The sequence below is a fragment of the Dipodomys merriami genome, unplaced genomic scaffold (assembly GCF_024711535.1).
Source record: "Dipodomys merriami isolate MVZ:Mamm:240054 unplaced genomic scaffold, mDipMer1.0.p SCAF_1, whole genome shotgun sequence".
NCBI lineage: Eukaryota > Metazoa > Chordata > Mammalia > Rodentia > Heteromyidae > Dipodomys > Dipodomys merriami.
In genome coordinates, this window is record NW_027202270.1 from 9,844,324 (window position 1) to 9,867,359 (window position 23,036).

Consider the following 23,036-nt stretch of genomic DNA (forward strand, 5'->3'; position numbering starts at 1 on the left):
AAATACCAGCTCAACTGAAAGAAGCATCACTGACCTTCCTAGTGGTGTGTCAATGCTTGTTCTTTTACTCATTTTAATACAGTGAATACACGTCTATAATAGCTATGAAAATACTGCTACCCTGTAGTTCAGTTTATTTATACAACAACTCCCCTACAGATCTGAACTGTTTTTTGGAGGTGTACATAACAACACGGACACTGTTTTTCCAGCTGTAAAAAAGAAAGAATAAAAATCAGTATTTCAACAATTCATTTCACAAGAAAACTATGAGCAAAGTAAATAGCTACTTAAAATTGTTTTTAGACTTGAGCACGGCTTGAGGTGAGAAACCAATTTTCAAATCTCTTCTAGACAGAGTCATTCTATAGTACCTCAAAAGTCATAAAGATGGTTTTAAGTACAGTCAATGTACATATGTGAAGTCAAAATAGAAAAAGCACTATCATTGTACTAGAAGGGCATATCATTTTATCTTAAAAAATAAGTATAAAGAAATCAAGATGAAAATACAAAGGGTAAAAGTAAATGTACTTATGATTGCCTAAAATTTGAATGTGTAAATAATGTTTCCTTAGGAGGAAATAAAATTCAAAAACCAAATTACACTTTCCAGTAAAGGAGAAAATTAAGGACAATAAAAATTTTAAGGAAGTACAGGTGTCTGAATCCTAGTTGAGATATTTCTTAAACATCACATCAGAGATATATTCTAGGGACTAGATTGTGAACTCCATCTCTGAGACATTGAGGAGAGCTCTGGAGGTTGTTTAGTGTGTTGAGTCTGGTTTGATCATGCCTGCTAACTAGCTTCTTTTATTCTTTACTAAAATGTTTGAAACTGAAGGATTTGGCATGCAGATGGTTTAAAGACTAAGGAAACAGAGCCAGGAGAGAAAATTTTACTTACAAATGGGAACCAACTACTTCTTGCTACTTGGCACTATCTGCTTCTGTGCTTCATATTAAATCCTTTAACTTGCTTCAATGTGCATGCGCTGGATTTAGAGCCACTTTTGTCCCTGGGGGAGAAAAATGAGGGCTAATTCAGAAGCCAGATGATACCCACATTAGGGAATCAGTTGGAAAATTCTCTATAGATTTCAAAGCCACAGAGAAACAACTTGATATACATAGAAACAAATACAAGAATAAACAAAGAAAAAAAAGCTTAACTATTTCAGTCTCACAGACAGGGCTCTATAATTATTCATTTTTGTTGTTGTTGTTGGTCATGGGGTCTGAATTCTGGGCCTGGGCGCTGTCCCTCAGCTCTTCAGCTCAAAGCTAGGCCTCTACCACTTGAGCCACAGTACTACCTCCAGCTTTTTCTGCTTATGTGGTGCTGAGGAATCAAATCCAGGGACTCATGCATGCAAGGCAAGCGCTCTACCATTGAGCCACCTTCCCAGCCCTCTATAATTACTCATTAGGTAGGGAAGATTGAAGACACAAGTCTTCGATTTCTGATTTGTATTTACAAAACATGTAAATGAAAAATTTAAGTTAACTTATAGTTATGTGTACATAGTATGTGTACATACTACATATGTACACATACAAATATATTAAAAGAAATCTGTGTATATTTTCCCTTAAAATCTTAAAAAATGGACAATAATAAACACTAGGTAAGAATGTACAGTACGTGGCTTACAGTGGTGGCTCATGCCTGTAATTGTAGCACTCAGTGGTCACAGGCAAGACTTATCATGAACCTGAGGCCAGCCTGAGCTGTGTTCTACGCAGTGTTCCACCCAGTCTTATCTTCAACAACCCAGGTCCACAGGCAACCTCTACCATCAATTTTTGTATGTCACGCTAGAGGAGATACTCTTTGAGTACTGTTTTGTGTATCTGAAGAGTTAAAAAGCTTATTTTTAGAAACAGCACTAAAAAGATGTAACCCATAAAAAAATTTAGCCTTGAAACATGACAAATTGAAACTTTATTGTAATAAAAAAGGGAGCCAAGCTGGTAGAACCACATTATCTCCTTGAGATATGCTTATCTCCATATGAATTCCCTTCACTGCATTTCAGGACTTTTTGGTTTTTTTTGTTAGGTAGGGTTCAAGGCTGGCCTTGAACTCATGGATTACCCATGTGTACCACAGTGCCTGGCTCATTCCAGCCTCAGCATTCCACTACAACAGCTCAAAGATCTCAGCATTTCATTTTATAGCATTGTTTATTCTTATGAGAGTCTGTGAGTTTGTAAAGAAACAGGGACTTAGAACAAGTTGGGAAAAGTCTCCTGTAATGAACTATTTAAACTTAAAAAGTGAAGTTGAGGGAGAAGGCATGGAAAGGAACACGATGGAGACAGTATTTCAAATACACTGTGTATCCATGTGTGGAAATACCACAGTGAAAACCCCCTATTACAAATGCATGTTAACTTGAAACAGAACAAAATTACAATAAAACATAAATGCAACTCTTAAAAAAAACCTAAGATGAACACTACTGTCTCAGTTGTTAGGTTTTCTGCTTAAGCAAAACAGATTCGAATCTTTGTCTCTCTCATTAGACTATGACACTGGGTAACCTTTTAACAAACTCATTTGGAGCTAAGATATTAACTCTAGAAGTTTAGTACATAATTCTCTATTACACAACCAACAAGACAAAGTCCTCCTTGGAATCATAGAAAATTTCAGATCTCCACTCTCCAGGTTCCCTGGTTCCCTTACATGCACAATACATATAAACTGCAAGGGTTTCCCTCAAACCCACACTAGCTACACTTGTTTTTTTTCTTTGGTCTTATATTTTTAAATAAGTATATTTTAAAAGGAAAGTTTATACCTGAAGCCATAGACTTGATGAACATATATGAATATATGTAATACAAATGTAACTATTACAAAAAATCCTTACCCACAAAGCATCCTATGTCCACACACTACCACAGAGAATCAAGTCACACTTACCACTTACAGAAAGCACATCAATCTGGGGATGAAATGATTCAAACTCTAATTTTCTCACTATCTACATTAGAACAAATTGATACAAGTAGCAAAGACTTTTATAATTATCTTATTTATTGAGCCAGTCTTGGGGCTTGAACTCAGAGCCTGGGCACTGTCCTTGAGATTCTTTTTTTTTTTTTGGGTCCGGTCGTGGGGCCTGAACTCTGGGCCTGGGCGCTGTCCCTCAGCTCTTCAGCTCAAGGCTAGCGCTCTACCACTTGAGCCACAGCGCCACTTCCGGCTTTTTTTTCTTTTTTGCTTATGTGGTGCTGAGGAATCGAACCCAGGGCCTCAGGCATGCAAGGCAAGCGCTCTACCACTGTGCCAACTTCCCAGCCCATGTCCTTGAGATTCTTTTGCTCAAGCCACAGCGCCACTTCCATCTTTTTCTGTTTATGTGGTACTGAGGAATTGAACTCAGGGCTCCAAGCATGCAAGACAACCACACTTACCATTAAGACACATTCCCAGCCCTATAATTCTCTAGTTAAATAAATTTTTAAAAAAGGAACCTAATTGACGTTTAATGTGCAGATCCAATTCAGTGGTTTTTATCTAGGTCACTCAGTTTTAGTTCCCTTTCCAAACACCATTTAAGAGAATGGGTGCTAACAGGTTGAAGAGCCCCTGAGTTATTTTTACTTTTCAAGAAAAGTCACCAAAAACTTGGATAATGTCTATTAACCACAGAAAATGTTCAACACCCAAGGGTGTGTGTGTGTGTGTGGGGGGGGAGTGCAACAGCTAAATTTTGTAATCCTGAAAGAAGGCAGCTCTAACAGACAGGAAGGGAGACAAGACACAATTTCCTTTGGAAAGATTAACAGAAGCTTCATGTACACAGCTTCAGCTTAACACTAGGAAGCAACGCTCCCAGGAACTCTTCAGAAGTCCTTGAAACCAAAAAGCGGAGTCACCCCTTTTTACTTCGGAGGGTGACCACTAAGCACAATGAAGTGCTCCTAATTAAGGCCTAAAAAGGGTTTATGGGGGCTGGCGGCGGGGGGGGGGGGGTAAATCTTCATCAGAAATACACATTTCCCACCCAAGGAGAGAGAAAACATTCTCCATCGTTCCAAGCCGTTCGGGGGAAGACGTGCACACATACAACGCACGGCGGGCTCGGGATCTGGCACCGGCTTCCCCGAGCTTCTGGCGATCCACAGACACCCCCAACTTTCGGGAGGGTGCACAACACGCGGGGCGCGGGCTTGGCGAGGCCAGTCCTGCAGACGCAGGATCCCAGCTCCCGGATCCTGGGAGGAGGTGACCCCCCAGGCCGGCAGCCAGGATGCTCAAGACCCCGGGGCCGCCCGGGAGGCCGCCCCCCGACGCCCCCCGACGCCACGGCCCGGACGGCCACACGGCTTTCCTTCCCACCACCGAAAGGCCACTGGGAAGGCGGGCAGGCTCAAGGTCATGCTGAGCAGCGCCGGGGGGCCGGCGGGAGGGAACCGGGAGGCCCGGGGTGCGAGCTGGCGAGGCCGTCCTCGGATGACCGGCCTCCACGCTGCTCACTTTAGGACAATCAGAGTTCTCATGACGAGAAGCCCAGCTCGAGAAGGCGGAGAGGCGGGCCTCGAACACGCGCAGGGCAAAGGGTTTCTCCCCCTCGCTCTCCACGGAAACTGGGTCCTGAGGAGGGAAAGGCCGGGGTGGGAGGCGACCTCGGGGGCCGTGCGGCCCGGGGCGCCGGCGCGGACGGCCCGGTCATCGCGGGGCCTTCCGTGGGCCGGGAGGCCACGGCCCGGGCGAGGCCCGCAGACCCGCTCGGGCGGCAGCCCCGGGCCGGCCGACGTCAGCACTCACCCCTGGCCCGCTGGAGAGTCCCCGGAGAGGGCCGCCGCCCGCCGGCTCCCGGGGCGCCCGGTGAGCGCTCTCAGAGGCCGTTGGCCGAGCGCATTGAGGAGCCGGGGCGAAGCACCCGCGAAGCGGCCGCGGCGGGCCGGACAGACGCGAGAACGGCCAGAACTAGCCCCTCTCGGGAGCCGTAGCGGAAGCAGGTTCGTGGTCATGTGACGCCAGTAAGGGCGGATGTTCGGCCCACCCGCCCGAGCCGGGCCCCAGAGAACAGGAGGAGACATCTTTGTTGTGGGCAAAGCGCGCCCAAAGTCAGATCTCGGGAAGGTATTTAAATTCGGTTCCCTGGCCCGACGCCGGAGGCTCCCACCGTCATGCTGGCTACTCCGGGGCTGAGATGGGAAGATCGGGGTTCGAAGCCGGCCCGCGCAGGAAGGTCCGTGAGACTCATCCAATTAATCACCAGAATGAAAAAAGAAAAGCCGGAGCGGGAGTGGTGGCGCAGGTGTGAAGCGCTAGACTTGAACAAAAGCCGCTAAGGGTTCAGGCCCCCGAACTGGCACAAACCAACAGTCAACAAGGTTTACGACTCCGTGATCTCTAATGCCTCGCTCTGCATCCAGGTTCTGTGATGGGACTCCAACCATCGGCCTCTTACACCAACAAGAGGAGTCCTCGATTTTTTGTTAGTTAGATGACTGTCTTTCCGTGTGTGTGTGTGTGTGTGTGTGTGTGTGTGTGTGTGTGTGTGTGTGTGTGTGTGTGTGTGTGTGTGTGTGTGTGTGTAGATGACTGTCTTCCCGTGTGTGTGTGTGTGTGTGTGTGTGTGTGTGTGTGTCCATTGTGGGGCTTGACCTCAGGGCCTGGGTGCTGCCCCTGAGCTCTTTTGCTCACATCCAGTTTTTGAGTGGTTAATTGGAGATAAGTCTCTCTGAGATGTTTCTGCCTGGTCTGATGTCCTCAGATCTCAGCCTTCTGAGTAGCTGGGATTACAGGCATAAACCATCTGTGCCCGGCTTTGCATTCTACTGTCAAGGCTGGTGCTCCACCATTTGAGCCACTGCTTCAGCTTCGTGCTTTTTGCTGGTTAATTGGAGATAAGAATCTCACGGACATTTCTGCCCAGGCTAGCTTTGAGCCATTGTCTGCATATCTCAGCCTCCTAGTATTGAGGGTGTGAGCCACTGGCCCTTCCCACAAAGAAAAAATTTAAGATCTCAAAGAATTCTGGAAATGAGGACATTGAATTAGGGTAAAAGGTAGTTAGCAACCTTTTTTTAACTTGGTAATAGCTCTGTGTCTAGCCACCCAACTTCTAACTCTGTCCATTCTGCAAACCCTGTGCTCAGAACTGAAAAATCATACTGTACTATGAGGACAGACAGAAGTCAAATCAAAAGAGTAAGTGTCTAGTACTTCAATTTCACAAATAACCAAAGATAAACCCTGACTCAGTATCCATGGGTTTACAGCCATGGACTCAAACAACCACATGTATTCTGTGTTACACATGTATAGAATTTTTTTCCTTCCCTAACCATTAGGGTATAGACAATTGTTTACATTGCATTTACTTATTTTATTTTATTTGTCAGTCATAGAACTCTGAACTCTGGGCCTGGGCGCTATCCCTGAGCTCTTTAGCCCAAGGCTAGCACTCTACCACTTGAGCCACAGCACCATTTCTGGCCTTGTCTGCTTACGTGTTACTAAGGAATCAAACCCAGGGTCTTATGCATGCGAGTCAAGTCCTCTACCATGGGGCTATCTTCCCAGTCCTGTATTTGTTTATTATTCATAATCTAGAGATGCTTTAAAGTATATGTGAGGGTATGTGGGTTATGTGCATATAAACCTACTTTACAAAGTATCTTAAGAATATGTGGATATGGGGGCTGGGAAGGTGGCTCAGTGGTACAGCGCTTGCTTTGCATGCATGAGGCCCTGGGTTTGATTCCTCAGCACCACATAAGCAAAAAGAAAAAAGCCGGAAAGGGGTTCTGTGGCTCAAGTGGTAGAGTGCTAGCCTTGAGCTGAAGAGCTGAGGGACAGCGCCCCGGCCCAGAGTGCAGGCCCCACAACTGGACCCAAAAAAAACAAAAAAGAATATGTGGATATGGATGTGTGCTGAGTTCTTGGGGAAGACCCTCCCCACTTTGTGTGTTCCAAGGAAAGACTTGGCAAATGTGTGATGTACTCTAGAATCCAAAGATATTCCAGAGATGTTACTTTTCTTCAGAATAATGTGGGAACCCCTGTGCATTGCATTCTTGGGTTCTTTCTTAATATTGGTATAGGGAAGGTAACATTTCCCCTCCATCCTCTTAGGGGGTCTCAGCTAGGCCTAACAATTAAATTGACATAAAAAGAAAAGAACAGGAAAGCATACTGATTTTATATAGAAACTCCTATTTGTACATTGGAGCCTTTGCCAGAAAAATGAAGACTTAAGAAAAAACAGGGTCTAATATATAGGTATACATATGTAATATATAAATATTTATGAATATAAATTATGATGTATATAATATAGTATATAATATGCACATGTGTATATACATATATAAGTATGTATATATATATATATGTGTGTGTGTGTGCATATATATATGTATATGCACATACACTTAGTTGGCCAGAGTAGTAACATAAACTTGTGAGAGCTTAGGCTAGGCCTGTGAAGAGCTAACTAGGGAGATAAGGATTCTTTAACTGACTCTGGAGATAAGAATGTCTTCCTCGTGGAAGTCATTTTTCATTTAAAAGTCTTATCTCCTACTTTCAGGAGGAGAAAAGCTGACCAGAGTATCTGTCTTACATCTAGTGGGCTTTTTTGTTTGTTCATTTGTTGTTTATGTGGGGGGAGTCTAGAGTTTGAACTCCAGAACTTACACTTGTACCACATCTTCTATTCTTTTAAATGCTTTTTACTCATAATAATCTTTATGATAAAGTGGCATATTTAGGGATAAAACATTTTGTTGCCTTAAGTGGCAAATCTTCTTTCTTTAAGAATACATTAAATAGCAGAGTGCTTGAGGCTTATACTTGTCTTAGCTACACAAGAGGCTGAGATCTGAGGATCACATTTCAAAACCAGCCCAGGCAGGAAAGTCTGTGAGACTCTTATCTCCAATTAACCACCATAAAACCAGAAATGGCAATGTGGCTCAAGCAGTAGAGTGCTCACCTTGAGCTGAAGCGCTCAGGGACAGAGCTCAGGCCCAGAGTTCAAGCTCCATGACTAACCAAAAAAAAAAAAAAAAAAAACAAAAAACAAAAAACAAAAAACCCTACATTAAATAATAATAGTGATTCCAAGTCTTGAGGGGGAAGGTAGAGATTAAGCGAGGTAAACATGATTGTGATCAAAACCTTTAAAAATTAGGATCCTTGTATCTCTTTTAGCCCTTGTAATTAATTGTAGTCATTTTTATTTTTGCTCCTGTTCTCTTCCCTGCACAGAAAAAAAAAGATTTCATAATAACTTTAAAATGAAGATTGGGATCCAATTGTCAAACTGTGTGGCATGTTCTCCTTTGGTTTGTGGAAGCCACAGGGGGGAAACAAAAGTCAGGCATGGTGGGGTAGACGTCATGTTTATTCAAAGCTTTCCGCCCATAGATTCATCACTAGCAGTAGCAATCACAGTCCATAGTACAAGAGCACACTGCTCATGAGACCATCCCTGCACAGATTCACGGGCTGTGCACAGCCCCAATTTCGTTCTGTTCTCAGGTTCACGTTCTGTCCATCATTATACCTCTCCTCTCAGTCCCACAGGAGCAGCTGGAAGGGGTACCTGTTTGTACACCTAAACCAAAGTGGCTTTGGGCCAAGGATGTCCATAGAAGGAAGATGTGTATACCCGGTCTTCAAGGCTGCATGCATGGTTACCCAAATTAGCACATGCATATATGACTCAAGGCTACACAGATGGACTGAATCAGTTCTTGGGAAGTACAGGCCCAAAGCCCTCCAGAAGCTATGGTGAGAAAAGCCCAACTTATCTGTTTACCTACACAAACCCAATGTCTTCTCTCTTTAATCCTAGTTATTGTAAATTTTCTGCCATCTGTTTTAGTACATACATTATATTATCCTATTAAATGAGCTAGAGTATTGTATAGAGTGTCAAAGGACTTAATAAAGTCGGGTTGTAGGGTCTCCAAGTAAAAAAGATCGGACTATTTTCTCTTTCTTCCATAGCAAATCTCCTCTCTTCTTTTGTGTGACACAGATTCACATTGGCCTTCCTCTGTTCCCTCATCAATGTGGGTATTTCCGCTTATGAATTAATCACTGTCTGTTTTACAACCACAATGTATATATCATATGAGCACATCCATGCTCAGGGTGAGGCCAGTTCAACTTCAGTGTCCCATTGCTGTCTTCCCAATGGATTCAAACTCAAAAATTTTCCCCAAACCTTCTCAATCAAGATACCTTCTCTTGAACTGATTTCATTTAGTCAATAGCAAGATTATACTTCTAATCATCAAGGTTAAAACAACTAATGTTATCTTTTACTGTCTTACTTGATGGTAATTCGGGATGAGGAGTGGTGAAGATTGAAATGTAGAGGTCTTGGTATTCTTCATGATTTCCGTATTACCTGTTACTATTACAGTAACCATTTATTAGTTTCACAGTCCAAAATATGTTTACTTCCATTTTGAAAAACAAAAACAAAAACAGGTACAATTGTTTTCAGTTTTATTCCAACAATACAATAAAATAAGATTTTAGCTATAATTACAGAAAAATTAGTACATTACAATATATTGTAAGTTTGTCAGGACATAACAATATAAAATATTCAATATATCTTAAATATATTTCATTTGGTTATGGAGAAAATATTAAATTAAGTTTAGTAGCCATAAGTAACATTTGATATAGAAAAATCTTTGTAAGTGAACAATACAATTCAGATTTAAACATTGTTAAAACTTTTATAAATAAATTAATAAGGTTTGTCTTGCAAAAACAAAACTCTGAGAAACTGATTGTGTTAGCACACTGTGAAATTCCAAAGTTGAAGCCCCAAAGTTAAAAGAAACAAGTTACTGACTTTTGGCCTACAAAATTTAATTTCATAAGCTACTAGATGATAATGCACATGAACTGTAATGCTCATTTGCACAAGTATGCTTTCACAACTGTTCATATGGCTTCATGGGTATGTAAGGCTTTAGCGCTGTTTGGCTTCCTTAGAAGTTAAATACTGATGAGGGCGAGAGAAAATGGCAGCATGGGGGTCAGCAAAGGCCAGTCATCTGGCATTAGCACCAGTATAGGAGTATAAAATATGTCACCTTGAAGTCACCTATGACTTTAGACTTTAAAAGAGGGAACAACTGTGGCCAGCTGGGTGGTTGTCTAGCATCTGAGTACAAAATCTTAATAAAATGTTGTATGCCTTAGGATGCAAAAATGTTTTGACAGCAACCATGTGAACAGTGAAGGTAAACCATATCTGTGCTCCTGAGTCACATTTTCACTCACAAAAGATTGAGATCGGAGCAGTAGCCCGAATGAAAATATTAGCACCACCAGTTAGTTCCACCTGGGTGGATCAAGAAACGTCTTCAATGCTGTGCCTTTGGATGCCTAGACACTAAGACTCATCACACAGAGCTACCATCATGTATAAGTGAATTTCTTAAATGTGTTATAGATTTTAAAAAACATATATGTTTCTCAGACCTTAGTTTCTGTGGTGCATAGGAAAAGCTACAGGTCCTGGTCTTTCCCTTGGCATAGATGCCAAACTTTTAACCTTTTATTCAGATCTACTGAATAGTGAGGATGAACTAGAGAAAAAGTGATAAAGGGTAATAAAGGGAAGAGGGAGAACTCGTTATAAAAATGTGATTATTTTTTCTTATTTGCTTGATTGGTTTTGGTGCAGGAAATCAACATAGGGTCTTCCACATGCCAATGGCATATTCTTCCACTAAGCTACACCCCTAATCCTGAATACAGGCAATAAAATACCATTTCTGAGATAGAAGCTCTGAAACACCTTGCCCCCTCCCTAATTTAACACAGTGCTGGGGACATAGCTTGCTTGTTAAGTAGATGTTGGTAAACTTGGGAATGTAAAAGGTCTTAAAAGCTTAAGCTTTAAGACATACAGCTGCAATTTGTCCATGAAGGTTTATACATAATGGTCGCTCAACATAGTTTAGTTTATGAAAATTCGTAACATAAAGACATGGTTTTCTCTTTTTCTTTTTTTTGTTTCAACAAAAGAATATTAGAAAAAGAATTGAGAATAAGTCTGTAAAGCCAAGTAATGAAATATTTAGAGCAAAGAGAAAATCTTCTGAGCCTGAAAAGCCAACAAATGCTTTCTGCTCACTCATGTATTACTGAATGACTCTACCACCCGTCAGAGAAGGCTTGAACCAGCATTTATAGGAACAGGATAAAGTGCACATCTCGTAAGTATCATCCTTGATATTTGGGTGAATAACACTGGCAAAGTGAAGATAAAGTTAGGTACATTTCCGAATATGTGTATTGCAATGTCCTATTCAAATTAATTCAACAAGCAACCTTTGCACTACTTTGAATACTGGGCAGGCCATTTTGACACAGTACACTGTATTCAGTGAACAAGCAGAAATATTCAAGGAAATATAAAACTGTATTAAACAGTGCTGAACCATATGAATCCATAAAAGTAGTTTAAACCAAACCATATAGTATTTATCCAAGGTGATTATGGTTCCATCCAGGGAATGCCTTAGTTGTGGGTGTTTGACTGGCTCCTCAAAAATCCATGGACCATGTTCAGTTCTGTTTCCTCAGGCCTCAGGCTGCTCCACAGGTCTTAAAGGCCCATTCTGTCATGATGTCCCCAATATTCCACAAGCCCCAGCTTCCTCCGCCTGAGGTTTACAGTCTCAGGAAAGAAACAGTAAGGCAACAAAGGCCAATCCAGCCTCCCTATTTCTGACAGAATGGAAGAGAACATGTGCTAGAATTCAGCAGAAAAAGCACCTCTAAACTTGTAGCACCAAACTTTAGACAGTCACTTCTTAGTGCTTCCATACAGTGGAATGTGATTGCAGTTATAATTTGTGAAGAGTTATTACCTTGCCACAGGAAATTTTGAAGCAACACATTTAAAGACACAGAATTGATGGGAAAGAAATGCTTTCTTGTGTGAGAAAACAGTTTGAAACTTGATACTACTAAGCTTTCATAGAACATTGTATGTTTAGAGGGAAAAAAAATCCCTCAAAGTTGCAAACTCTGAGTGATTACTTTGTTCCTGAAGAGGAAATAAAAAAGAGCTCTTCTAGTTTCTTCAGCTTTTCTTCAGTGTCTTTTCTTCATGCAAACCTGACAGCGGCTTATTATTCTTTCTAATTCCCCAGCTTTCACAGTTGATGGAGTAGGTTTTCTGAAACAAAGAAGCAAATAAAAGCTCATTGCTTTATATATTAAAAAAAGGGAATTCTTTCTGGGTTGCAGTATATATATTATTGGAATTTGAACTCAGGACCTTGTACTTGCATGGGAAGGTGCTCTACCACCTGAGCTATTCTGTCAACTCTTTTTCTGTTGGTCAGTGTCTGAAATGAGGTGTCGTTTTATGCTCAGACCAGCCTGGACCACAGTCTTTTTTTTAAAATTTAATTTAATTTTATTTGTGAACATACTGTACAGAGGAGTTACAATTACATGGGCAGGATAATGTGTACATTTCTTACCAAGCACTGCAGCCTCCTCCTTTGTTTACCCTTCACATCCCTTCCCAGCCTCCCCCCTCCTGGACCACAGTCTTATCTCTGCTACTCCACACTGATGACAAACACATACTATGCCAGGCATTGTGCTTCTCCTACAGTTGGGATGACAGACGTACAGCAGGGATCCAGATAATCATTGAGATAAAATTTTATGAACTATGCTTCTGGTGGTCTCAAACTTCAGTCTCTGGATCTCTGGCTTGAAACTAACTAGGATTACAGGCTTGAGCCACCATGCTTGGCTAGGTTTCAGTTTTATTAGTGAAGCTTATATTGTTCTAAATTATACTACAGAAATGAATTTTATGAAAGTGAAATTCTGAAAATATGAATATATCAACATTTTTATAAATGCAGTTATTTTCCAGAAGCCCTTAAGAAAAATAGGTCTTGATGCAAACTTACAGAAGATATTTATGTATTTATTTAGTTACTTAATGGGGTTTGAACTCAAGACCTCAAGCTTTCTCTCAGTTCTTTTAGTGATGCCTAGCCCTCTACCATTTGGTAGTAACTACATCTTTTACTGTGCAGAAGCTTTTTAGCTTGATGCAATGCCATAGATCTATCTCTCTCTTACTTGCTGAGCCCCTTGAATTCTATTGAAGAATCCCTTTTTATCCAGATACATTCTAGTTTTCCCCCTCCTCCTTCCTATAGTATTCACAAGGTTTCAGGTCTTACATTGAGGTCTTTGATCCTCTCTGAATTGATACTAGTACAGGGTGAATATCGATATTCAGTTTTTCTAACATCACTTATTGAACAAGGTGTCTTTTTGCCAACATACATTTTTGGCTCCTTTATCAAAAGTTAGATAGCTGTAGTTTCATGTAGGTTTATTCTGGGTCTTCTTGTCTGTTGCATTGCTTTTCAGGTCTGTTATTGTGCTAATGAGAAGCTGTTTTTGTTACTGAAAATAATAAAATTTGAAGTCTTGAATTGTGACACATCTATCATACCTCTTTCTGTCTCTTTCTTTTTCCTTCCTTTCATTCATTCTTTCTTAAGATTGGTTTGGCTATTTGTGGCTTTTTGTAGTCTCTATGAAGATTGTTTTTTCTCCATCTCTGAAAAATTGCATTGGGGTTTTGATGGGTATTATGTTGAATTTCTAGATTGCCTTTGTCAGTATGGCCATTTTCATACTAATTGATTCTTCCTATCTGAACATGGGAAATCATTCCACCTCCTAGTAGCTTCTTCAATTTTTTTCCTCAAGGTTTTATTTTTTTCCTTATTAGAGTTCCTTCCTGTCTTGGTTAGTTATATGTGTGTGTGTGTATGTGCATGTGTGTATGTGTGTATATGTGTGTGTGTGTGAGTGCACATGCGTGCGTGCATGTGGAAGTCTTGGGGCTTGAACTCAGGGCCTGGGTGATGTCTCTGAGCATTATTTGCTCAAAGCTAGTGCTCTACTTCTTGAGCCACAACTTCACATCTTGACTTTGTGTGTGTGTGTGTGTGTGTGTGTGTGTGTGTGTGTGTGTGTGTATGTGTATGTTGGAGGTGAGAATCTCATGGACTTTACTGCTTGCCTGGCTTTGAACTATAATCCTCAAATAGCCTCCTGAAGAGATAAGATTTCAGGTCTGAGGCACTGGTGTCCATCAGGTTTTTTTTTCTAAAGGTTATTGCAAATAGAATTGTTCTAATTTCCCTCTCTGTCTTCTCATTATTGGGAAGGTTACTGATTTTTATGGGTTGATTTTATATCCTCTACTTTGCTGAAGATATTTATTAACTCTAGGAGTTTGGAGGTAGAGTCTTTAGGATCTATAGATATAGAATCATGTGTTTTGCAAAAGAGGGAGACTTTGACTCCTTCCTTACCTATTTAGATTTTTATATCATTCTCCTGCATTATTGCCCTGGTTAGGATTTTCAGTACTATACTGAATAGGAATGAAACAAAAGGACATTATTATCTTTTACATATATTTACATTAAGTAAATTCAGTCATAGCAAATTTCTTAAGTCTTCTCTTAATTGGTATAGTAACACAAACTGTGGCCACTTCTTGACTTACTTGGAAACTGGAAGATCCACCCTTAAGCAGGACATGATTGGCATCAGGTATGGGAATTCAGTGTTAGTACAGTGAAGCAAAATTAACCCAAGCAACTTCTGAGTAGTTTGGCAGTTGAGTCATCAGATTAAACTTGACATTGAATAGTTACCTGAACATTCTTTCTGGGTCTAATGAAGCCAGCCAGAAACTGTAGGAATTGGAATAGTAGTTGCATGTTCCTCTTCCATGGCATTCTAGAAATGGACTGGCTCGGAATTCCTCCAAGCAGGACCCAGGAGACGCTAGCTCTTGCCCGGCGCCCTCAGAGCCTGCACTTGTGAACTGTCATGACAAAATTCGCTTGATAAAAATGCTGTCCACTGCTGTTCACTGTTCAACAACTTACGTGTCTTTTGGTAGAGGGTTATATAACTCAATAAAAAAAGAAACAAAGTTCCTGGAAAGTACAAACTAAACTTCTTGTACTTCTTTTCAGCCACATTTGCTAATATTTCAGACCTCTTCCAGGATGAGATACGGTCATCACTAAGAACGTCAAACCTATTTCTAGCACCCAGAATACTTCTCCTCCCAGGTTCGGCTCTTTCTTGTTCTTCAGGCTTCCACTTACATATAAACTCAGAAAGGTTTTCCTTGACCACATCCCTGTCCCAGCCTCTCACCATACTTTACCTTCCATCTTTCAGTGTGTCTATCACCACTCAGACCCTCATTACTACTTTTGATATTTTGTCTTCTTGCCTATTGTCTGTCTTCATCAGTTGTATATAAGTTCTATGAGAGAAGAGACTGGGCTTCTTGGCGTCTTCAGTGCCCAGAACATGATAGGTATTCAGTAAATTAAATTAATGATTGAATGAAGGGGTAATGAAGAGTAAAGAAGGGATTAGAAACCATTCTGTACAGACTGCAAATAAGCATATATATGTAGTGTTCAGCATTGCACATGGTCAGTCTGTAGACTTCATTTAGTACTCATGCCTGGGATATTTTTCTGAAAGAAGCTGATTTTCTTCATTCATATCTTCACAGGAATATCAAAAGGGCACAGTATGAAGCACAAAGACTTCGGAGCATATTGCTTTCCTAATTCTGCCTCGTCATGTCACTTGATAGTTGTAACTGTAAGTGATAAACATGACCTCTCAAGGTCCCGTAGGCTTACAGACAATGTGAATAAAGAAACTGCCACAAAGGGTGCACTCCATTTCCAAGAGACAGTAGCTCCTAATCACCTAAATGTCACCATTTAGAATCGATGGGAACTCTTCTGCTGAGAAGTCTATTTTTTTTTTATTAAATATTCCATTTCTACTATTTTCTCAAAAAACAAAAAACTCTAAGCTAGTAACAGTGGCTCTGCCCATAATAATCTGTACTCAGGAGGCTGAGATCTAAGAATTACAGTTTAAAGCCAGTCAGGAAATTCCATGAGACTCTTTATTTCCAATAAACTACCAAAAAAGCCAGAAGTGGAACTGAGATCTGAGAATTGCAGTTCAAAGCCAGCCCAGTCAGGAAATTCCATGAGACTCTTTATCTCCAATAAACTACCAAAAAAGCCAGAAATAGAGCTGTGTCTCAAGTCGTAGAGCACTAGCCTTGAGCACAAGAAGCTCAGAGACATGCCTAGTTCCTTAATTTAAACCCAGCCTGGTACAAACAACAACAAAACTCAACAACAACAACAACAACAAAATCAAAACTGTATTCAAAGATTGTGAAGCATCAATGGAATATTGAATGTATTGTCAGGCAGAGGCAATTGGAGGCCACATTCTACCCAACATAATGAAATAATTTTTTTTTAAATTTTTGGTGCGTCTTGGGGCTTGAACTCAGAGCCTGGGTGCTGTCCCTGAACTTCTGTGTTCAAGGCTAGGACTCTACCACTTGAGCCACAGCTCCACTTCTGACTTTTGGCCAATTTTAAATGGAGATAAGAGTCTCATGACTTTCTTACCCAAGCTTGCTTTGAACCATAATTCTCAGATCTCAACCTCCTGAGTGGCTAGGATTGCAGGCGTGAGCCACTAGTGCCCAGCTTTATGATATAATATTTTACAGATACTCTTTACTTTAAATATGCTGTTACATTTCTCCTTACCATGAGGAAAGAAAATCCCTTCCAGAGAGAAATCCAGCCATGAGGGCATGGCGGAATGGTGGTGGTTTGGCTGTGAACGGCTATGGCTACCGCGGGACCTTCACAGACAGTGCATCTGTAATGTGAAACAAACAACATGGTAGCACTGCTGCATTTGGTGCAACCCATTTCTGACAAGTGACATGATTCACTCGGTCTCATTACAAAACTATGATTGTATCTTTACCTGCTGATATAAGGCTCTAGGGCCCTGCCAGTGATTGGAGCCATATCCATTGGCATCAGAGCGGGTGTTGACAGCCAATATGAATAATCATTTCGAGATGCAAAATTGCATACATTATTGATGTTACAGAATAAGAACGGCATTGGGGTAAATCTCTGCAGGCAACTGCCAAGAGTTCCTAATAAAACAGAAGACTCAGGATCATTTGTAGTAAATTAAAATTATTTTGAACATCATTATAAGAGAGAGGCTAATTAACACATAACTTGGGATCTTCCCAGATGAAGATCATGATCAAGAGTTATTTGGAGAATAGGGAAAAATTCTAGTAATGATAGAAATCAAAGTCTGAGGGACAAACAAATCTTTCTCTTACCCTTCATATTTTCTATGTTCCTTCCTTAGCAGTCTAGAACTGGGGGCTGATGGAGTTCAGTTAGGACAATGCCTTGGCCTCAAGCATTCCTAGTTACTGAGAATCATTAATAAACAACGAAAGCACTAGAAGACATGCTAATCTGGTATTTAAAAGCAGACGGGTAGCATCAGTAAAAAGTGTGTAGGTAACAAGTTTTGTTTCTTTCTTTCTTTCTTTTTTTTTGGTATTAAACAGGATGGGGTCCATCCAACATTTTATGTACCAGAATGAAAATAAAAGCTTAGGCCAGTTGTTTCTTGAAGGTACCAAAGGTTGTTCACCTTTACTCATTAGAGAGGCCACTTCCTGCTATCCATGTTTTACAATCTGCCTATAGAAGAAAATGACTGGAACCAAGATGGGAACATTACCAAGGTCTTGTCCATGGGCTCGTTCGTTCCCTTGTACAAAGAGAAGGGAAAAGCCGCTGTAGAGTGGCTGTGTTCCTTCTGGACATGGAGGCGGCACCACCGTCTGACTGTGCCGGGTGAAGACAAAGCCTGTCATTGTAGTCCCCGTTGCAGGTGGTCCCATGTCTCCCGGTTTTCCCTTCAGTCCTGGCAATCCATCGAATCCAGGTGGACCTTTAAGAAACACATTGGAAATGTCGCAACAGGAACAGAATCTCGACTTGTTCTCCCAAGTGCTCATTTGAATGCTTTTTTTGTATCTGAGTAAAGCTCTGTGTCTAGAAAGGAAACCTACAGAAGAACTGCCAATAGAATAGCCAGACAATATTACTAACTGAAAACCAGTTTATCCCAAGGCATCTCTTAGTAGATATGTATGTGTATCTTATAGTGACTTTTTTTTTTTGAGGTCAAAAGTTCTTTATCTTCAAGTTACCCTGGCTGCCTAGCACAGTGTATTTGGCAGGTCTCACATAAAACTTTTAATTTTTTGTTGTTGTTGTTGGTGGTTGTGGGGCTTGAACTCTGGACCTGGGCACTGTCTTCAGCTCTTCAGCTCAAGGTTAGTGCTCTACCACTTGAGCCACAGTGCCACTTGCAGTTTTGTGAGTGGTTTATTGGAGATAAAAGTCTCATGGACTTTTCTGCCCAGGCTGGCTTTGAACTGCGATCCTCAGATCTCAGCCTCCTGAATAGCTTAGGATTACAGGCGTGAGCCACCGGCGCCTGGCCACATACAACTTTTATAAGTAAGGGAACAGATGGCTGGACAGTATAGGGAGGAAAGAAAGGAAATAAAATGTCTACAACTTGATGATTTGTTCAAGTAGATGATAAAAATAGTATTCCTGCTTTTCATAAATTCAGTGTACAGCCACAGAAAACACTGGAAGTTCTTTTGAAAGGTGTCAGCTTCAGAAAGTTTTTTTTCCAGAAAGTTTTTGATCAATCAGTAAGGCAATGAAGAACAGAAAGTATCTTTGCTGAGGTAAGGAATCCTTGTATTTATATGCATCTAGGTGGTTTTTATACTTTGATTTTCATCTCTGCAGTTGGAATAGACTTAACCCACGAGGACCTTTGCTCTCTTTTTTCCTGTTCTCTTCTTTCTCCGTTCCCTAGCTGTTATTGCTGACTGTGGCAGTGGCCATCCCCTCCTTGCCCATGCTTTTCCACGGTCACTTCACACTCTTTGCTTTTCTTGACCTGTACTCTCATTCACTGGGGAAAGGCGCCATACTTGGCCCCAAATGAAGGATGCCTTCCGGTCTCTGCACAACAGTTGTAAAAGGGGTGAGTAGAGCAGAGCAGGAACTGGAGGTGAGCTTTTATGCTATTGTGTGCTCTCCAAGGTCATTCTGTATTTTCCAGAAGAGGGCAAAGTTTAGGCCAATATAATTTGACTCTTGGGTCCTTCCACCATTCTTATACTCACGCCACAGCATCGGACTGTGCATACCAGCGACTAAATCTCAGCATAACTTGAAGAATGCTTGTTCTTGTTGCCTTATCGGGAAACCCAGCCTTGACCATTATATGTATATGAATCAGTGGAAACATTTACTGAATTAGTAACCTGAGCTTTGTTGTTTTACCTCTTTGAAACACACTGTGCAGAAAGCCAAATGATAGTAGTGCTCTGATGTGTTTTCATGACAATACTAACTCAAACATGACTGCAGTTGGTATACTTATGGCAACATCTTATTTGAATGGAAAAATATTAAAGTTTCCAGATTTTATTATGGTACATGTGAATTGGAAATCGCTTTAGAAGTTTTTCTTACTTTAACAAAGTCAATAATCCTAAAAAATATGGAATTTGGGCATATAATGACTTTCTTCAAAAGGGGTGCTTTGAAACCTTCACAAAAAGTAAGATTTGGATTCAGCTAACAAATGGACTTACATAAGATATTTTGAGTAATACATTCAATCTATTTAAGAGGTCCTTTCTAGGACATACATGAGTTATTGAGTTGAATTTAAAAGCCGTACAGTTTAAAGATAACCTTCCTAAATAAGGAAATAAGTCATTTCTATTCATACAAACCAAGGTATTGTTTCTCTTTTTGCTAAATATCACTTCTATAGACAGTTATTAACTAACACCTTTTAAAAAAAATGAAACTAGGGTCTGGGAAGGTGGCTCAGTGGTAGAGTTACTTGCCTTGCATGCATGAGGCCCCGGGTTCGATTCCTCAGCACCACATAAGCAGAAAAAGCCAGAAGTGACACTGTGGCTCAAGTGGTAGAGCACTAGCTTTGAGGTGAAGAGCTGAGGGACAGCTCCCAGGCCCAGAGTTCAGGCCCCATGACAGACAAAAAAAAAAAAAAGAAACTATTGACTTTTCTGGAAACTAGAACACCCACGAGTGCTTTATTAGTTCTTTTGGTCTTCTGCCTAAAATGTACTGCAGACTAAAAAGTTATCTGCCCAAGATAGGAAGAATACAGAATGTTTCCCAGTAATATTTGACTTTGTGTCTTGTTTTTAATGAATGTTTGGCCCCTGGCCTTTGGTCCAATCGGAACAGAAAGACCTAGTTTGTTCTTGTAATCACACAGTCACACAAGACTTCTCTGAATATTGAAGTAGCACTCAGGAGACAGTCAACAACAGAAACAAGCTGGTTATTTGTTTACCTTGCTTTCCTTTAGAACCTTTGTTGCCCTTTTCTCCAACTGGTCCAGGAATTCCTGGTTTTCCATCTTTGCCAGGTATACCTTTTGGTCCACATGGTCCTAGGCAAAATCAATGTTGGATTGCCTTTCAGCTTATGAGGATAGAAGGCAAAGAAGCCAAGCATAGCCTTTGCCCTGAGATTTTTCCAGATTCAGGAATGAAAGTCTCATATCCCTCAGTCCTGAGCAAACTAGGATAGTTGGCCAATCAACTTGTTACCGATCTTTTCCCCAAAGATCTTAAACACTAAACCATGAGATTATTTAAAAAAAAATAGTTTAAGTTTGTGCTGCCATTTTGAGATATCTCATTTCAGAATTCACTATACCCAGGTTTTGATCAAACTAATAAACAGTAACTATCTCTCATATGATTCAGATAGACTTGCACTATAATAGTTTCATTTAAACATCTATTAGATTCATTATTATATGGTTAGCCAATATATTGGGGATAGATTCTACTTCCACATAGTAGCATATTTTTTTAAATTAAAAACTTTTTTCTAACATTTCATGATAAGGTGTTAGAAAAGTTGTACTTGACAGTATGAAAGTTACATTTTTATTAAAATATTGGTGGCAACATTTTATTTTTCCCTATAAAGTATTTTTTTAAGTCCAGATCACAGAACCCCAATATATTTGGCAATCATTGAGAAAATGAGTTCTGGAACTGACAGTTGTCAGGGAACATAGACCTAATGGCTTTAACTTAATAAAGCACAAAACAGAACCCCATAAAAATCAGCCTGGTTTAGCTGCTTCCTAGAGACCCAGGTCACTGCTGTCAGGCCCATACCTGGTTTTCCGGGTGGCCCCAACAGCCCGGGTTCTCCTTGCATTCCTGGTTGTCCAGGTGGACCAGGAGGCCCTGGGCTTCCCGGAAGGGAGATGATCTTAATTGTGCCAGGGTCTCCACGTGGACCTATAAACATAATAAAAAGATGGCTTAGTGGATGAGTTACCCTCTCTTCTCAGAGAGCATAATAGGGACATATATATACCAGGTGGTCCTTTCAGCCCAACTTGTCCTGGAGGTCCAATTGATCCTGGAAATCCCGGATTGCCCTTCTCACCTGAAAAGAAAAAAAAAGGAGGGGGAAATGTCGTTCTACTCAGTGCAATGGGTTTCCTAATTCTTCAGGCTGATGATCAACTTTAAGGATAAATACTGGAAGTTGTGACAGGAGTTCATGTCACAATGTTACAAAGGCCACAACTTAATCATGTTCACATGAGTTTGGGGCATTTCGTTTATACATAGTCAGGTCTAACCAGTCTATACAAATATACCTGAGAAATAGGCATTAGGAACTTGCATGGTGCCACATGCCTATAATTTCAGCAGTTGAGAAACTGAGGCAGGAAGATCATGTGTTTGAGGCCAACGTGTTTTCATACCTGTTTGGTTATTATGCTTGGTTTTCATGTGTCTACTTCCTTATTTATTACCTTTGCCATTACCTGTGGAATTGTTTCAGGACCACTCACAAGCACATATATACTTGTTTGATATGAGCTAACACAGTGTTTAAGATTTTTCTTCCAAACACACAGTCTTTTATGCAAATGAAAGCATGTGAACAAGATTCAGTTATTTGGAGAAATATTCTATTATATAAAACTATATTTGCTTAGGTCTGTGTGTGTGTGTGTGTGTGTGTGTGTGTGTGTGTGTGTGTGTGTGTATACACACACACACACACACACACACACACACACATTTATTTATTTATTTATTTATTTTGCCAGTTCTGGGGCTTGAACTCAGGGCCTGAGCACTGTCCCTAAGATTTTTTTTTTCTCAAGGCTAGTCCTCTATCACTTGAGCCACAGTGCTACTTCCAGTTTTTTCCATTTATGTGGTACTGAGGAACTGAACCCAGGTCTTCATGAATGCTAGGCAAGCACTTTACCACTAAGCCACATTCCCAGACCTAAGACTTTACTATTAATAGAGCATTAGTTGTGAAGATTACAATAAGGTAACTACAGTACTGAAGTTGACTGACAAATACATACTAGAAAAAGCCTAAATATTTTTGGTGATGAAAACATTTCCAAATAAGGAAGGGCAAAGTCATCAGTAGTTGCAGCTGAAATCTAAGAGTGTAACTGAATATGTTTTGAAAGATATATTTCAAATGACCTAATTTTAAGGATCCCCATCAAGTTGTGTCTGAATGTGTTCCCAGAAATTTTCTTTAGTGCAGCTTTATTATTCTCTTAAAATCTGAGTTGTTTCAAGAATTTTCCCTTCATGAAAACATGGCTTTGTTCACATTGGATCCACTGAGTAGTTAGTGTCTTAATAGGCTGTGATAAGAGATTACTGGTCCTACAAGACTCATCAGAGCAATTAAGCAGCTAGGACAATAAGGCAAAAAATATTCAATAAGGCAAATATTCAAAACATCATTTGGCATCAAACCACACTCTTTTTAAATCAAGGATAAAGGAAGTAAAACTTTAGCTTTCTAGATTGTACTGGTACAGCTCTAGCTTAGTATGTATAAGATCCTGGGTTTAAGAAACAGTACCATAAGAAAATGTGTGTGTGTGTGTGTGTGTGTGTGTGTGTGTGTGTGTGTTGCCTGTATGTGCCTCATTA

The 23,036-nt window shown here is 40.5% G+C and overlaps 2 protein-coding genes across 22 annotated transcripts in view; both read right to left on the reverse strand.

The window, feature by feature from the left end:
• Mff (mitochondrial fission factor) overlaps nucleotides 1–4,977 on the reverse strand; it is a 30,985-nt gene extending 26,008 nt beyond the window's left edge. For 4 of the 18 annotated variants that reach the window (XM_070015831.1, XM_070015859.1, XM_070015822.1 and 1 more), the window contains exons 1-3: nucleotides 4,787–4,956; nucleotides 911–1,022; nucleotides 35–212 (exon numbers count right to left, since the gene is read on the reverse strand). In XM_070015831.1, coding sequence (XP_069871932.1) covers nucleotides 35–72 — 38 coding nt within the window. In that variant the 5' untranslated portion in view covers nucleotides 73–212; nucleotides 911–1,022; nucleotides 4,787–4,956. Of the gene's footprint in view, nucleotides 1–34; nucleotides 213–910; nucleotides 1,023–4,786 lie in introns of all 18 variants that reach the window. The other 14 variants (XM_070015791.1, XM_070015772.1, XM_070015764.1 and 11 more) reach the window with 8 other exon arrangements.
• Nucleotides 4,978–9,508: 4,531 nt separating this feature from the next.
• The window catches only part of Col4a3 (collagen type IV alpha 3 chain), a 144,272-nt gene continuing 130,744 nt past the window's right edge, over nucleotides 9,509–23,036 (reverse strand). For 2 of the 4 annotated variants that reach the window (XM_070015699.1, XM_070015693.1), the window contains 8 exons: nucleotides 21,430–21,501; nucleotides 21,225–21,350; nucleotides 20,384–20,482; nucleotides 17,699–17,911; nucleotides 16,910–17,087; nucleotides 16,684–16,798; nucleotides 14,725–14,897; nucleotides 9,510–12,194 (listed from right to left, as the gene is read on the reverse strand). In XM_070015699.1, coding sequence (XP_069871800.1) covers nucleotides 12,110–12,194; nucleotides 14,725–14,897; nucleotides 16,684–16,798; nucleotides 16,910–17,087; nucleotides 17,699–17,911; nucleotides 20,384–20,482; nucleotides 21,225–21,350; nucleotides 21,430–21,501 — 1,061 coding nt within the window. In that variant the 3' untranslated portion in view covers nucleotides 9,510–12,109. Of the gene's footprint in view, nucleotides 12,195–14,724; nucleotides 14,898–16,683; nucleotides 16,799–16,909; nucleotides 17,088–17,698; nucleotides 17,912–20,383; nucleotides 20,483–21,224; nucleotides 21,351–21,429; nucleotides 21,502–23,036 lie in introns of all 4 variants that reach the window. The other 2 variants (XM_070015684.1, XM_070015704.1) reach the window with 2 other exon arrangements.